The 17709-nt window shown below is 40.7% G+C and overlaps 1 protein-coding gene across 1 annotated transcript in view; it reads right to left on the reverse strand.

The window, feature by feature from the left end:
* The window catches only part of dcc (DCC netrin 1 receptor), a 400188-nt gene that overhangs the window by 165730 nt on the left and 216749 nt on the right, over nt 1-17709 (reverse strand). Inside the window, exons 6-7 of the mRNA XM_036580725.1 lie at nt 12867-13021; nt 10564-10684 (exon numbers count right to left, since the gene is read on the reverse strand). Coding sequence (XP_036436618.1) covers nt 10564-10684; nt 12867-13021 — 276 coding nt within the window. The remainder of the gene's footprint in view (nt 1-10563; nt 10685-12866; nt 13022-17709) is intronic.

The raw sequence follows: 17709 nt of genomic DNA on the forward strand, positions 1-17709 counted from the left end.
AGATACGAGGTCCGACAACAGAGAGATATATATAGCATTAATCTATAATTATGATATTTCTACACTGATACACTGATATTTCTGCATAATTAAATGGTTGAGATGTACGCAAAGTTATTCAGAGTGGTTTGATGTGAAATTCTAGATGAAGAATCGCTCACAGTGGTGGTCTGAAGTAAAGAAAATCCTCTAAAAGCTCCATAGCAGCAAGTTATTACAGGAAGTGGTTATGAATATACTGTTTGATGTCTGACACATCGTTTTGAGAACATTCTAGCCTAAAATATATTTTAAAAACACATTTTGGTGGAAATATCATACAAAAGCTCAGAAGACACATGTAGGTTCACTGGTGCTTTTGTATAGTAAATAAAATGGTTATATCTGCATTGTAGACATGGCGACCCCTGGATCCTTTCACCACCATTGTAAAGAAACAGAGATGGTAAGTTTCCCTAGAATTTCACATCAAAACAAAAAAAGTCATTGGAATGACTTTATTTACATCTCAACAGCTAAATTATGCAGAAAATTTGAAAACTGTTTAAAATTTAGTAGCATCTATTGTTGAGGTTGCAACTGCAACTCAACTTCCGACTGCAACCAACTGACTACCCCTCCCTCACCCCTCCCTTTCCAAGCCTGCAGTAGAAGGGTCATGTTTTCTGCCCTGATTTCATTTTGCTTCTTCATGTTTTGTCCTCTTTGACTAGGATTCACTATTTTTTGCTTTTTCTTGTGCTAAATAATAACAACATTTGTGAAAATTCCGGTTCTCAAACTTCTCACAACACAAAATGGTTAGCCAGCACTGGCAGCAACCACTGATTCTTCTTCTTTCTGCATCTTCCAACTAGTCCAGCCACCAAATTCAAGCTGCAAAAAAAGGGCAAAGGCACTCTCTAGAGCCAGTATTTGGTTTGTCCATTCTAAGCTACTGTAGAAACATGCCGGTGCAACAGGGCTCATTCTAAGCTAACAAACACACACTGATTTGTAATTACAGCTTCATACACCAATGAAAACATAGTTTTCTATGCTAGATTTCATTTGTGCTAATAGATCCCCTGAAATCTTACACACTGCACCTTTAACAAAAAAGACGAGTGATAAACATTTCAAAATTGACTTCTGTAAAAAAGAAATTTTGGTTTGTTTGTTTGAAAACAGTCATAACTAGCTTTTCCTCCATTGGTGACTAGAGAGGAGGCATCCTCAATATCAGTTAGTCAGCTGTGATGATGATGCAGGAAACTTTTTCAGCAAAAAAAGTTGATACTTTTTCATTTTAAACAAGTTGTGCGTGACAGAGGAAAGTTTTCCAGTTGCTGTGCGTGTTGCTCCGTAGATGACAATGAAAAGAAGCTTGAAATAATTTAAAAAGGTAACGTCTGTAGGCCATTCTGTGTTTACATAACACCATTATGCACCTCACAGCAGAATTACTGTAAATATTAATGTTAAGAGACCAATGGCAGCCATGCATATGTTACCGCGGTGATTCACAGGGCGATGGTGTTATGCACTATGTTATCTTTTAAAGCAGACATGTTTAAATATGGATTTTGAATCCAGATTCCAGTCCTGGATTTTGCAGTCACTAATAGATGACTCAAGGGCTACTTTCACATTACAAGCCTCATTGCTTAAATCCAATTTTTGCTCAAATCCGATCTCTCTGACACGATGGTTCACACTCGTTTAGGTGATTCAAATCTGTCATTAATGTGACGAACCGGCGTCCTGAAATGACCCTCATGACCTCATCCTACTCAGTAACGTCACATGAACGAATCACGTTCATCATCAGCACAAACTAACGAGCTGAACGAGCTTCGCTGAGAAGATCATTAACTCTGATCAGCTCTCAGCTTCATTATTAGAGCAAGACGAAGGAGAAAAAGGTGAGATGAGCTGCTTTTCCACCGTTTACAGGCTTTAACTTCTGTTCGGCGCTGCTGCCATGGTAACGCTGAATGATGGTCAGGCACAGTGGAAAAAAAAAAAACACATGGATTCCGATCTGAGCGTCACATTAAGGTCACATGGCCACGAATCAGATATGTATCCAATCTAGGACCACATATGAAAGTGGCTCAGGTCGGATTTGAAAAGATCAGACTTGTGTGTCCACACAGCCCTGAAAACATCAGATCTGAGTCACATTAGGGCAAAAAATTGGATTTGTGCCACTTCAACCTGGTAATGTGAGCGTAGCCAAGGTGCCCAGTCAGCAACATTAACATTTCAGTTAACCGTCAGTGATTACGAAATCCAGGAATGGATTCAAGGTCTGGATAAGACCTTTGTTTGTAAATGTCTCAGTACAGAAAAATCCACATTTAGTTTATTTCATCACTGCGGCTGATGGCACTAGTTGGGAAAACTGACCTATTGATGGAGCGTTCTGCTGACCACTGCCACAGCTGTCACTGTTACTTTTATTAAAATGTTACTATTGGTAAGGCAATGGAGAAATTATACTACATTGAGCATAGCCTGATGTTTTGGTTGACCACAGTTACTGTACTGTTGCCCTTTTCAACCATATGTCGTAGATTCGACCCCCCTGAGGGGCTCCATATTGACTCCAGTCCTTATTGGCCTTTTCCTGCTCTGGCAATATCCCCTAATTATCACCTGCACCTGTCTAGCTTTGGACTCGTTAGGGCTCCTCTATGTGCTACCTTGGTTAGTGCGCCTCTTTGCAAAGTCACTGCTGCCAGGAAAAGGAGAAGAAATCTCTCTCAAGGGGAAAAAAAACTCATTTTTATCTTTTTTTTTTCTTTTTTCACACCACTTGAAGGCTGTAGCTGCCCTTTATGAACATTTTGTGATGAAATGGACTGACTGATATGTAAAGCAAAGATTTCCGATATTTTAAAGCAGTGTTAAAAGGCAGTGACAAACACATTACCTGCATCATTAAATGTGCATGATTTTCTTCATGAAGAGTAATGATTTTTGGCATGACGTTACTCATGCATAAGAAGATTATGGCTGTGAGAAGATCCACTAAAATCACTGAATTCATACCTAAATGAACAATGACATTTGCACATTGTAATAACTGGTAAATGTAACTAAGTGTATTAAACAGTATTGCACTGCTTAGTAAACCATAAATAAGTAAATAAATAATTAAATTGGGTTTAGATATTAGACAATCCACTTATATGAGGGAGGAAAATAAGTGAAAAAAGAGGAATTTCCAAAACTGGAGTTCAAAAACTGGTTAAAAGATTTAGAGAAAATGGGGCTCCTAGCAACCACCTGGAAGATCTGGTAGACACCAAAACTGCCCCCATCAGATAAACAGCACTTAAAGCTTTCATCTCTGAGAGAGAGGAGAAAATCAAGCTGCTTCAGATCTGAAAACATCCACAGGTGTTTCTGTCCAACCTTCCACTGTGAGAAGACAACTTAGCGCTATGGGTCCAACAATGGACTGACCACCCGAGAGTCCAGACCTTAACATCACTGGAATTGGGATTATTTGGATCGTGACACCTGAACTTGAAACTGAAACTGAAAGTGAGTCTCCTGAAAAGAATAGAAGCTACAATACGAGATAAAAAATCTGATTTTATATTTAGCTGTTGGGTCTCACTTTATTTGGATAGTCCACTATAGCCCCCTATAGATTATCTACAAATGTTCAAACTGTCAACAAACTATCTGTTGATTCTATACCGTGGTGGGATTAGGATTAGGATTTGGACCAGGGTTACAGCTAGGACCAGGGTGAGGGTTGGGTTTAGGATTTGGGTTGAGATTAGGGTTAGGGTTCAGATTAGAGCAGGTTTAGATTTAAAGAAAATTATGGTCAATTTAGTAGATATTTAGTTGAATGTAACTTAAATGTAAATTAAGTATCTACAAAGCATCTAAAGTGGACTATCCAAACAAAGCGTTACCAGCTGTTGGGTAATTTTCTGTTGGATATATTTTTTTTTCTAGCACTGAAACATGAACAGCTTTCACTCAACGGTCATTTTGACTTTAGATGAAATAAATGACGGGTGCTCTCTGACTTTTGCACAGCGCTGTATATTTGATGGTGTTTTTCAGCATCTAGTTTGCTCATTTTTTTTCTCATTTTCTCAGTATTCGTCTCGTGTGCCTCTCCTCTGTATTGTAATTAGCATAGCGAAGATTGAGTTAACACTCGAGTCCACGAGAGGCCGTTGAAAAAGGCCATTGTGTGTCCATCAGGTTTACAATTCTACTTAATAGAGGCTGTGATCCTTAACTCTATTGTGCCTTTGTTAGAAAGTGACAGGAGCAAAGGGGGGGGTCCCGTAATATGTGTGTGAGTGTGTGTGTATACTACTCATTTCTCCTGGGAGCTGTGTGTTTGGGAGGGGGGTGGGGGGGTCGACACACTTGGCATCTCATAAGCCCCCCTCTGAAGCCACCGATTGGCCGATGGCATCTGTTGCCGCCGCCACCCCCCCCCCACGAGCCTTCACCACGGTGCTGCCGTGGCGACGCTATGGCTGGTTGCCTGGCGATGGCGATAGGTTTTTGACCTTGCCTTGTGCTCTGAGCAGAGAACACAGCTGCCATCTGTGCAGCCAACTCCAGGGAGCCGCCGCAACGTTGTCTGAGCAGTGATTAAAAAGTGGGGGGAGAAAAAAAAGAAAGGAGGAAAAAAAATTCTTGGCATAATCCATCCTTTCCCAAAGACAGATTAAGACCGTCACAGCGGAGTCCCAGTGCTGCTCTAATTGGTTCTCATTTTTTCCCTAAAACGTGTTTAATGAAAGAATCCTGGGCCGGCGCGTGTTAACCAGCTCCTCTTTGATTGACACGTCGTTCTGATTCACAGGTATCAGTTCATTTCTACGCTGGATCAGTGACGAGACGTCCTGGTACGAGAAAGAGTCACCGACAGGCACCCCATCTCGAGTCAAATGATGATTTGTTGATTTTCTAGGTGAAAATAAGTTCGTCTATGGAAAACAAACTAAAAATTGTGCCTTCTTTTTTTGCACATTTTAGAGCTCAAACTGTATTTATATGCTTACGAGCTTTGACTTGTGCACAGGCCACATTTTATGTTTCAAAGAGGACCTTTCATGATCATTTTTTAGTGTTTAAAATGTTATTTTTGGGGTCTACTACAATATATTTACATATTTCAGCACTACAAAAACACAATTTCTTTCATACTGTACATCTCTATTCACTTTCTATCTGAAAAGCTCTGTTAGAGCCTCTGTGTCTTTAAGCCCGACCTCCTGATGAGCCCAGTGTGCTCTGATTGGTCAGCTCGCACACATTCTGACTGATCAACTGCCAGAGCAGTTCCACCCCTCCATGTTCCACCCCTGTCTTGCAGTCTGCAGACAGAGTGCATGCCGAGCTTGCCAGTGGGCAGGCAATAAGGACTGTGTTAGGAGATTGCATCATCTTATAACAAAGGAAAAGGGCTGGAATTTCATCAAGGTGTTTCTGCTTAAATCAAACATTCAGATGTAAACAGTAATTCAGAAAGGTTTGATGTGAAATGGAGCATTGCAGAGAAACTTAGTGACTCTGATTGCTTTACAGTGGTGGTGATAGGAACCAGAGGTCATGTTTACAATGAATATATTTACCCTGATATCAAGCGGATAGGGGGCCACTGTTGGCCCGCTGATGGCAAAGCTGGTGATCCACTGGCATTTTACTCAGCATTTTCCAGGTGGCCCACTGGTTGTTTAGCAGAGTATTAGACAAAATTCCACTTATCATCACTCATTTTTCACTCACAGTGCAATTTACTTATTTTTTCTTCTTTCCTTTCTTTAGTTCTACCTTACAAATTAGTTTAGTAAATCATTTTAGTTTAGCACATTTTCTGTAAAATCTTTCTATTTTAGGCCTCTCAGTTCTTTGTATTATTTGTCTTAGTTTATTTTCTAAAATAAAAGTCCCTGTCCCTTTAAAATCTGTTTGAGGAGATTAAAAACTAGTTAGAGCTTGTGTGCAGGACAGTAATCTGGGTGGTCCGAGGGTGGACCAGCAGTGTCAAACAGTAAGCAGGGTGCCAACCTTATCGAGCCAGCGGACCGATATATGCTCACTATCTGGGCATATCCACTGGAACTGGCGATTCGACAGCTAGCACAGCAAAAGCAGCATCTCTGCAGCTGATCCACATGTGGATTTGGAATTAGAGTGAAGCGCCTGCCACGTACATGATCTACAAAGTCATGTGACAGGAAGCTTGACGGCTACCTAGTGTTTCATCCACAGCCGTATGAAACCTTGGGATCAGATCAAAACTTCTAACAAACACACGGGCGACAAGAGACCGTCGCTAGCGTGAAGAACCTTGATGCTATCGGAGCAGCTTGACGGCTTCTCGGTGATCCATCCTTCAGCGCAAGTGGCTGCGGGGATTAGATCAAACATCCTTGCGGACGGCCATAAAAACACACACGCTGAGCTGCGGAATGGCGCTGCCCGCTGAGGGCTGGTCCACAGGGCGCAGCTCTGTGATGGAGGATCCGGAGGGAGCCAGAGAAATTGAATCAAGACAAACAAAGCGATCAGAGAGAGAGCACTTGAGATGGAAAGAGACACAGGAGGCTTCTCCTCAGATGTTTCCCCCAAGTGTTTTTATACACACACATTCACACAGGGGTTAAACCGGAGTTTGGAAGGTAGTGGGACTCACAGTAGAACTGGGAATTAGCAGACTGCTTAGCTGACAGGAAGAGCTTTAGCATGCATGCTAATGTAGCTATCCAGGAATTAAAGGTAGTAGCCTCTGGCTAGTCTCATGGGGCCAAACGTGATCTCACAATGAGAAACTGGGGACGACCATGAGAAATTTTGTGTGAAATGTGGGGGAATGAGTGTGAGATTTCAATCAGTCCAACCAATTTTAAACCAATCTTACAGCTCATGAAGGCAGAGCTGAAAGTCAGAAGGTGTTCAGTCCGAGCTGAAACATGACTTTCATGATTTCTACAGGATTCCTGTTAAAATTTTAGAGTAAACTGGGATAAAGATAATATTATTCTATATGATTGTATTATTATCTATTACTTTAAGACAATACAACATGAATGTACATAGATATTTAAAAAATATTATGGAAAAATAATAAAAAGTAGCAGAAACTACCAACAGGGAATTGGTTTTTACAATCCTTTTGTGGAAATTTATAAGGAGGGTCGGCCGTTAGAGGTAGGAAAAAGCATCGATTATCTCCAAAAACAGCAAATTTATAGGATAAGGCCCAAATATTGTTAATGTTTTTAAGCAATTTTGGAGCATTCATCTGGATTTTTTCACACAATGTAAAAGGACAGTTGCCGTGTTCAAATTATGTAGAAAATTAACAAAAATGGACACAAAAATATGTTTGTTTGGTTTTTGGACAGTGATGATGTGCTAACTTGGTACTAACATAATATTCAGAATCCCACAGTGGATCATCAGAAAGCTGGTGGCAGTAATAAGATAAATGAAGGCTTTCTGTAAAGTGAATTGTGAGGTTAAACTTTGCATAATTAATAAAGACTGACTGTCCCATGTACCCTGACATTATTTGGTTCTGAATGTAAATGAAATTAAGGACAAAAACAAACATCTTTCATACTTTCTTACTGAACGGCTGGCAAGAATACAGCAGAAAGTAGATCTAAACAGACTGTCTGTTCTCAATTCATTTTTTTTCCAAAATATATTTTTGATTTTTGAATTTTTTATTTATTATTATTTTTGTTAAATTTCACTTGAACATAGCTGTTCTTTACATTGTGGGAAAAAAATATGATGAATGATCCAACGAAAATGGTCCAAAATTGTTTAAATTAATTGATTAATTAATTAATTTGTTTGGGTTTTTTTGGATGTGGGCAAGGTGACTCAATATAAAAACCCTCAGAAAGAAAAACCAACTCATTGTTATTGAACTATAGTATTATAGCAATCTTACAGTATACTATAGACCAGGGTTGTCAAACTCAACCACTAAAAGGGCCATACTAAAAAATCTCAGCACATCTGTGGCCAGCTGTGCTTTTATTTCATTTTACTTAACATTTTGCCATGACCCCAACAGGCCATTGTTTACTCACAATATGCCAAAACTGCAACAGCAAAATAGGCACACACATTTTCTAAGCCGCTTATCCTTCTGGGTCATGGGGGGAGCTGGAGCCTATCCCAGCAATCATTGGGCAGAAGGCAAGAAACACCCTGAACAGGTCGCCAGTCCATCGTAGGGCAGCAAAATAAGCATTGAATATGTATTCAAAAATAATTCTAAATAAAAATAAATTGTTTTAGGCAGTTCTTTTAAAATTGCCTATTTGCTTGAACTAGACACCTGGTGTCATTTCTGTCTGTGGAACTGTTGGCCCATAGATTGTTGTTGGGGGTCAGAACACACACTATGTTGCAGTGCATTCTGGGGACAGAAAATTAAAATAAATTTGCAGGCCGAATAGGACTGTGTCATGGGCCTGATTTCGTCTGCAGGCCTTGTGTTTGACACATGGGCTATAGACCCAGTAAAGGTCATACTGCAGGTAAATCCAGAAATCCGGAGATGAAAGTCATAGAATTTTTCCCTTTTAAGTGTTAAAACCTGCCGATAGTGGCTGCACACTGAAGCAGCGCAGGTGAAGTGAGTGACTGCGTGAGTGAGTGAGTGTGATATAACGTTCTCTGACACTGAAACCCATCCGTTCAGATCACCTCGGCCGAGTCTCTTTGGCACCGTCACCGGTACCGTCATGGATTACATCCACACCGATAACACAGTACCTGCCTCAGTATTTTACATGCTGAATACGCTGTGGTACACAGTTCACTCCCCTCTCTGCAAAAGCAATGAGCAACAGAAACTTCATTTCACACAGCCGTGAGGAAATCGCTTGCTTAGCAAAGGCAACACCGCTCCCTGCACAGAGTTTAGCTGCTGCCTGAGGCCCGGAGTCCTTCCCAAACTCATGCAGCATTTAGCAGGACATCTGTGTTCGTGCTGAAGTGCTTTACACAAAAGCTACATGTTTCATTTTTTAAAACAAAAAGGGCAGAAACAATTCTTTGTTTACTTACACATAAATTATTCATACAGGGCATATTATTATGACATAAAGACACTGTAGAAAAGTCAGAACCTTCATCTAACTTTCAGTGAAAGTAATAAAGTAAGTAAGAAAGTAAGCAAAAACCTTTTGAAGCTGGAGTTCAAAAATTGAGTAAAATCTACAGAGAAAACGGGGCTCCTAACAACCACCTGCAGGATCTGATGGACACCAAAGCTGCCCCCATCAAATAAACAGCACTTAAAGCTTTCATCTCTGAGAGAGAGGAGAAAATCAAGCTGCTTCAGATCTGAAAACATCCACAGGTGTTTCTGTCCATCCTTCCACTGTGAGAAGACGACTCAGAGCTGTGGGTCTGAAAGGATGTGTAGCCGTCAAGAAGAACCTCACTGAGAAAAGGAGACGGACACATCAAACAAAAAAGCTGAACAATGGACTGACCACCCCAGAGTCCAGACCTCAACACCACTGAATGTGTTTGATTACTTCAGAAAATGATCAACCAGCTTCTAAGACTGAGCTTTGGAGGTGTGTCTGCAGATTCTTTGAGAGACTGAAAGTGAGTCTCCTGAAAAGAACAGAAGCTGTAATAAAGGCAGAGTGGACACATTGACTGCGGCTAAAATGTGATATTATAGGTATTTGATGAGGTTTCTGTGTCATTTTCCATTAACTGTAAGTTTTCTGCTGACAAATTTTTCACTTAATTGCCTCTTTTTCACAGCATTATATGTCTATCGCTGCTGTTGGAACAAAATCTCATATCTCCAAATACAGGAGAAGGACAAAAACCTGTAAGTCAATGGAACCAGAATTTTAGGTTATTTATTTTGGGTTATTTCTTTTAGTCCATTCATCATGAAATTTACATGCAGTGTAAAGACCAGGCTTTTTCAAATTATATCAAACCCTGAAAATTGTCAAAAATGAACATATGAGGTTTTGTTCCGACAGGAAACCTCATCAGGACAAAACCATGTATCTCCAAAATGATAACTGTACAGGAGAAGGAAAAACCCTGCTTTACTTTTAATGTAGGTCAATGTAACCAGAGTTTATATATGTATATATATATATATATATATATATATATATATATATATATATAACAAACTATGAGTTTTCAGATTCATTCTATGTTATCGTACTCTTAGTATTGCAACCAGGCAAGCACCAATTTCTGTCAAAGTGCTACCTACAGCTGTCTCAGAGTCAGAAAACATCTATGTGCCACCCTGCCTTACCTGACCTTCCTGCAGGCTGTGTGTGTGTGTGCACATGCGTGTGTGTGTGTGAGCAGATGGACAGTGGCGATAATGGAACAGTGTAGATTGACAGTAACAGGGCACAGGCAGGAATGCTAATAGCTGCCGCTAGCTGCTGATCTGACACAAGTCATTTGTTCTGTTTCTCTCAATAGCGCCAAACTTAAGGATTTACATTCAAAAACTGGTCCCAGATCAGCACTGTGGGGCAACTCGGACACTAATGCGTCCACACAGGTTCTCACCTGGCTCTAGCAGGATGAGCTGCGCCATCGCCAGGGCATTTCCCGCTTCGTTCTCCGCCACGCACTGGTAGAATCCCTCGTCGGAGCGCACCAGCCCCAGAATCTGCAGGTTGCCACCCTCCTGCAATCCGGAGATTAAGGAAAACTCAGATTATTCACAGATTATGGATTAAGGGAGTGGCTACAGCTGTGTTTTCATTGCTGTTGTAGTCAAAACACTAAACAGTCACTCTGCGAATGCGCTGCATATTACAAGGATTAAAGCTATTTCTTTGACTCCTGGCACAAATGTGTGTAGCTACTGTTACTAGGCTGGATGAGCTTTGCAGAAAATCCCATTTAATCTAATAAGAAATTGCACAACTTTCTCAAAATCATTCAAATCCAATGTCTGAAACATTTGGTTAGATCCACACATGCAAACGTCGCTACACAACTTTAGGTTCCAGTTTAAAATGCTATGCTACTGAGACGGACTATGCTTTTGTAGCTAATCAGGATAGAAATGACGATGAATTTATCATAACTTTACGCAGATCACACAAAAACAACATCTAATCTGCCCTTACGAGACCAAAATAAATACCATTTAAAATGGACAGGGCACTCTGAAGTTGAAGCATTTTGGCAAAATCTTTGCCAAAGTTGTGTGATATATTCTGTAAAGCTTGTCTAACTTGAACCTCGGCTATACTACATGACTTTTAAAGTCTTAACAGATTACGGAAAGACGGTGGGATGGTCATCCAGCTTATGTGTCTCAGAACATGACGTCTTCCTCTCACTGCTTCCTTAATATGTGTGAAGTACATTTTTCTGCCTTAATGCTAAATCAATTAAAAACACAAGCGTGCCAACTGAAAACTCGTCTCACTCTGACTGGACTCACGAGATGCTTGTTGTCATGGTAGCATCTACACTAAGTGGTTCTCTGACACATGCACATCATTTTGGATCTGATTACTTATAGTGTGCTTGTTGACAAAGATGTTCCAACAGACTGTTGGGTAGAATGAGCATATATGGGCATATATATATACTAGAGTGAGCATATAGAGGCAGTCATGGGCTGGAGGTTAGGGAACCAGCCTTGCAACCGGAAGGTCGTCGGTTCGATACCCTGAGCCAACAGAACGTGACTGTGGTGCCCTTGGGCAAGGCGCCCAACCCCCAACTCCTCCCTGGGCACTGCGGATGGGGCTGCCCACCGCTCTGGGCAAGTGTGCTCACTGCCCCTAGTGCGTGTGTTCACTAGTATGTATGTGGTGTTTCACTGCACGGATGGGTTAGATTGCGGAGGTGAAATTTCCCCATTGTGAGACTAATAATAAGGGTCACTTAACCTAATCTATTAATTTATCTAATATAAACACCTCAGTCTTAATCTATAATCAGAACGTATACAATCGGATTGGAAAAAATCTTTGCATGTAAACACAAACACTGTTGTCAGAAGAAAACCTCATATCTCCAAAATGGTAACTTTACAGGAGAAGGAAAAAACATACTTTACTTTTAATGTAAGTCAATGGAACCAGACTTTTTTCCAAGTCATTCTTATTCATTCATCACGAAATTTACAGATAGTGTAAAGAGCAACAGGCATTTTTTCAAAATATGTCAAAAACTGACAAACAACAAAAATGGATATACGAGCTTTTCTTCTGACAGCAGCGATATGATTACAGTCATGTACTGTTAGACATGTCATTAAAACTGACCCTATAATGACACATTCACTCTAGAATAAGAACAAGATGGAACAGATGTGGAATTCTTCAGTACCGTCATCTACATCTCATCATGAAAGCAAGTCATGACACTGATCTTGTGCATTGCTAAGCATAATTCTGTCATTATCCTTCTCCGCTCCCAGATCCCCGTGGAATATAAGCCTTAAAACACCTCTTCACATTTTTTGTTGAATTATTTCTCACTCGCAGCTCATTGAAACAAGTGTAGAAATTCTGTTGAAAGTGCAGATTCTAAACTTTTAATCCATACTGCATTTGTGTTAGTAAGGAGACGAGGAGGTCTTTTATAATGTTTTGAATTTGATGAAAAGTTTGTGTTGAAGGTACAATCTTTACTTTTCCTTCCACAAAATATGCATTGTTTTTGTCACTGTTCAGCACTGAATAAACAGAAAGACTTGAATCTGTCGAAACACAATGCAGATCAAAGGTGAACACAGTCTGGATTGAACCTATTTAATAGATAATGTAATATAATACAATCAAATTTAAGTAAATATATCATATAAATCAAATCTTTCTTCCTCTATTTCAATTTCTCTCTCTTACCACGATCTGAAAGTAGTCACTGGGGATGACCACCTCTCCGTTCTTCACCCAGTGGACGTTGGGCTGGGGGTTTCCGGTCACTGCACACTCCATCTCTATGTCCGTGCTTTCGTACGCGTACATGTTGGACGGATAGTTCAGGAACTGGGGAGGAACTGCGGATAAACAGGAAAAAATGGAATTTTAGTAATGAGCTAAACAGAATGCAGAAGATCCAGTACTGCTAGCGTAGCGCTAATTCACTCAAACACAAGTGAACATATTGAAAGTACAAACTCAGGTAAGGGTAATTAAGTTGTTAACTGACAAACCACTCAAGTGTTTTAGTTAATATTCACAATATTGTAAGAAGGTCCAGTGCTGAACGCAGGCCATGGGGAAGCTTAGGGGGTCAATGCCCACTAAATTGGAAAACTGTGTCCCATCAGCTTTGCATTCCAATGTTAGCCACTTTTCCACTGCATGATATGGCTCGACTCGACTCAACTCGCTTTTGGTACCAGCTACATCGTTTTCCGCTGCAGATATAGAAGCCCCTCAATAGCTGGTCGTCATAACGACGTCACATAATACCACCGTGAAGTGAAGGAGACAAATTTTGTTTAGAAGAGCAAGACAAAAAGACTGCTTAAAAAAAATAAAAAATAAAAAAAAACAAGGAAAAGAATTTGGGAAATACTTTATCAGAGTTTAGACGACGAGATAATTGTGGTTGTTGACGCAAGAGGGTATGCTAACCTGGTAGCTACTGTTAGCATATGTGTTTAGCGATTCTTTTCCAATCAATCCAATCGATCCCTACTCAAGTACTGCTAGTGTAGCGATAATTCGCCCAAACACAAATGAACATATTTAAGTACAAACAAAAAGGGTGATTAAATTGTTTACTGACAAGCCACTCAAGTGTTTTAGTTAATATTCACATTATCATAAGAAGGTCTAGTGTTGAGCTACTTCACTTTCCACTGCAGTTATAGTCTCCCCTGAATAGCTGGTCATCATAGCAATGCCACATGAAACTGCTGGGGCATGAAGGAGGCACATTTTGAGGCTGATAGTAGCAAGAGTTCAGATGGTGAGACATCAGAGTTCAGACGATGAAACATCAGAGTTCAGACGATGAGACTTCAGAGTTCAGACGGTGAGACATCAGAGTTTAGACTATGAGACATCAGAGTTCAGACGGTGAGACATCAGAGTTCAGATGATGAAACATCAGAGTTCAGACGATGAGACATCAGAGTTCAGACGGTGAGACATCAGAGTTCAGATGATGAAACATCAGAGTTCAGATGATGAAACATCAGAGTTCAGACGATGAGACATCAGAGTTCAGACGGTGAGACATCAGAGTTCAGACGATGAGACATCAGAGTTCAGACGGTGAGACATCAGAGTTCAGATAATTGTAGTTGCCCAAAGTTGACATAAGAGGGTATGCTGACCTGATAGCTAGTGTTAGCATATATGTTTAGCAATTCTCTCCAACCAGTCAGCAGCCTGCAGCATTTTTACGTCATCTTTTGGGCTGAGCTCACCAAAAATCAATAGGTGATACCAGAGTTGCCTGAAGGAAACCCAAAAGAAAGCAGGTACCATGCAATGGAAAGGTACCTGAAAGGTAGCCTAAGCTTTAAAATGCAAATGCATTACATGAAATTCCTGGCTGAGCACACAGTTTAGACCAGGGTTCTACTAAATCCAGACCATTCCAAATGATCCATATTGTCACTGTTTTTCTATTTTCGTGAAAGATTATCACTCATGTAGTACAAAAGCAGTCTTCTCTGTTTAGAAATCAGCGGTCAAAGTTAACTTAGTTTCTTCAAACTGGCTGCAACGTTAGAGCTCTCACTTTTGAAGAACAGGATTGAAAAGCCCAGGGGCTTCTGCTCCCTGTAACTGAGCTAAAAAGAGCATGGAGGAAATGTTTACTATGGCAGCAGTGCCAGGTTGCGGTTATGGAGATGAATGGAAGCTGAAAGCTCGGGGGTTTCAGGACAGTAACCACGCTAAAGCAGAGCATGATGAGCATAGCAAAGCACAACTTAACAGCTTAGAGAGGAGGAGGAGTCCACTGATGCACTTATTATCCATGGCAAACCGAGTTACTAGTACTTATTAACATCACCCTTTCATCATTTCACACATTTCTGGAGTTCTGTGATCATTATTGACAAAGGCTAAAACCAACAATTAGGTTTTTGGGTGGGTGCCAGGCGTCCCGCTGCAACAGTGTGCGTAGGCAAGGATTCAGTGTGAGCCAACAGTAAGTAGGCAGTCTGCATTCAATATTTATGCATTTTGAAAACAATGGTTCTTTTAACTGAATATAACACGTATTGAATCCCATGCAAACGTTTAGGGATACTGTCCGTAGATGTCAATGTTGGCAATCGCAAACTTGTTTCAGTTCAATTTAATGCTAGTTGTACAGTGTTTCTTACAGTGGTCACTGTCTCAGAGGCAAGGGTGACCAAAGTCAACCACAGCGAACAAACAGGAAGAAACAAAAACAGGAGAAACCAACACTTAAAAGTCGAAACTCTCCAAGAACACAAGGAGGAACCACTGAAAGACTTGAAAGGAGAAACTGTACAAGAGCCTGAGGAAGAACCACTAAGAGCAACCAAGACTCAAAATGAAAACATTGTAAGAGCATGAGGAACAAGCACTGAGAGGAACCAAGACTCTAAACCAGAAACTCCATAAGAGCATAAGGAAGAACCACTGAGAGGAACCAAGATTCCACCCAGAAACTCCCTAAAAGCCTGAGGAAGGACCACTAAAAGGAACCAGCACTCATAAATAAAAAACCTTCCAAGAACACAAGAAGGAACCACTGAGAGGAACCAAGGCTTGAATGGAGAAACTCTAAAAGTGCATGAGGAAGAACCACTGAGAGGAGCTAACACTCAAGAGCAGAAATTCTCAGAGAGCATGAGGACAAAACATTGAGAGAAACCAAGACTCCAAACCAGAAACTAAGCAGAAGTTGAGCATGAACGCAAGCTAGCATCAATTTACCTGCGTAAGACCTGGGATCAGTTCCTACTGAATTACTGGGAGGGCTCATGGGCCCAGAGGCCGAAACGTTACTAAAAAACAATGGCGTTTTATTTTTACACTTTCAACTTTCCAGGTTTTTTGAGTGAAAAAACATCATTGGAGTTTATTTTGAATATTTTAGTGTGAGAGAAGCAGCTAAACCTGCCCCTTGAGCGTCCACAGCTGCTACCACCCTAAAGCCTCGCATCATGACCATTGTTTTTACCATAGATATACAGATATATCTGTTTATATATAAGCCACTTTTTTAGACAGACTGTCTAAGCAGTGACAGCAATGTGTGGACAAACTTCACCATGTAGAGCTGAGTCCAAAGCTTTGGAGTCGACCCTCGATTCCCAAATGCATGGAAACAGAGAATAGACTCTTTAAGATCGACTCCTAATGTGATGATTTAGACATGCAGTCTGTACAGTGCTAATCTCTAAATAATTGTAGTTGTCAGTTTGGGCTTCAATCAAAAAAGAGAGAAAAAACACCTTTATTGATAATAATGCTTATTTCTAGCACACATATGGGATTTCCAGTACTATGTTAGCGATAATACTGTACATTCGATTTTTCACTGTCGCTGTAAAGAGATTAGCAAAGCTCCTCATGTGTTTTACTCTAAGCTGAAGGCGAAAGCTGTTACAAATACCGACACAGTCACATGAAATATGCCAGGGATGAAAGTGGGATGAGGATGATCTCCTGCTGATTCCCAATAACTAGAGATTAGGAGGAAGTCTTTCTTGCCAATGTGCGAGTGACTGTCAAGAAGCTATAGATTGGATTTGAGTAGTCATGCTTGATGTGCTGGGGCTGGTCCAGGTTATAGTGTATAGCCATGCATCTGTCATCCAGCAGAAGATTGGAAATATAATCCGTCCCCCCGAAGGAGATTTTGACCATAATCTTGAGGAGCTCATGGTGAGTGTATGGTCGTTATGATCAGGACCACCTGAAAATCTTCAACATCGGCCTTTTCGTCTCGAAAATAAAGCGCTCGTCTGTAAGGTACTGATGTAATGAAAACAAACCGGCCTGAAGAACCCTCAGATTTGAAGCATTATCTCTCTCTCTGAGATATGGAGAGTACATTTCAGCAGCAAAATTAGTTATTGATCTCATTCCGCTCCGATTTTCATCTACAAACGTGCTTGCTGTTTAAAATCATGAGTAGTGTGCTGCTGTCAGATGGCCAGAACTGACCTGATTGGCGTGTAATTGAACTGAGATGGTTGCCCGATTGTCGTCAAAACAGTGTGAAACTCCTACCGTCCACTAACGAGAGCATACATGAGGTTATGCAGATCGAACAGCAGCTGAACAACAAGTGGGAATGCCTGCAAATGAAGAAGGAGACCGGAGACGTCATGTAGGGAACGACTGTAGTGACACACGGAGCTGATAAACAAATACACCACTCTCTAAAAACAGAGAGAGGAAGGAAGAGAAGAAGACAGACGACAGGAAAGACCAAAGAGATGAGGAGGTAAACAACACGTCTGAGTGATGTACCTTTAAAGTGTGTTAATACGGAGTCTGACCGAGAGAGAGAGAGAGAGAGCGACAGAGAGTGAGAAAGGTACAGAAAGAATGTAAAACAAAGAAAGAGATAGAATAGCATAACAAAAGAGAGAGATAAAGAAAGCTGGATGGAAAAGAAAGAGAAAGAGAGTGGGGAGAGAGAGATGGAGTTAAAGGGCAGCAGAGTGGTGTAAATGTTTTAAACCTTAAACTGGTGTAAACCTGCCACCTGCGGACCGCCTGCATCGATCAGTGTCACCTT

This window comes from Colossoma macropomum, unplaced genomic scaffold, assembly GCF_904425465.1.
Source record: "Colossoma macropomum unplaced genomic scaffold, Colossoma_macropomum, whole genome shotgun sequence".
NCBI lineage: Eukaryota > Metazoa > Chordata > Actinopteri > Characiformes > Serrasalmidae > Colossoma > Colossoma macropomum.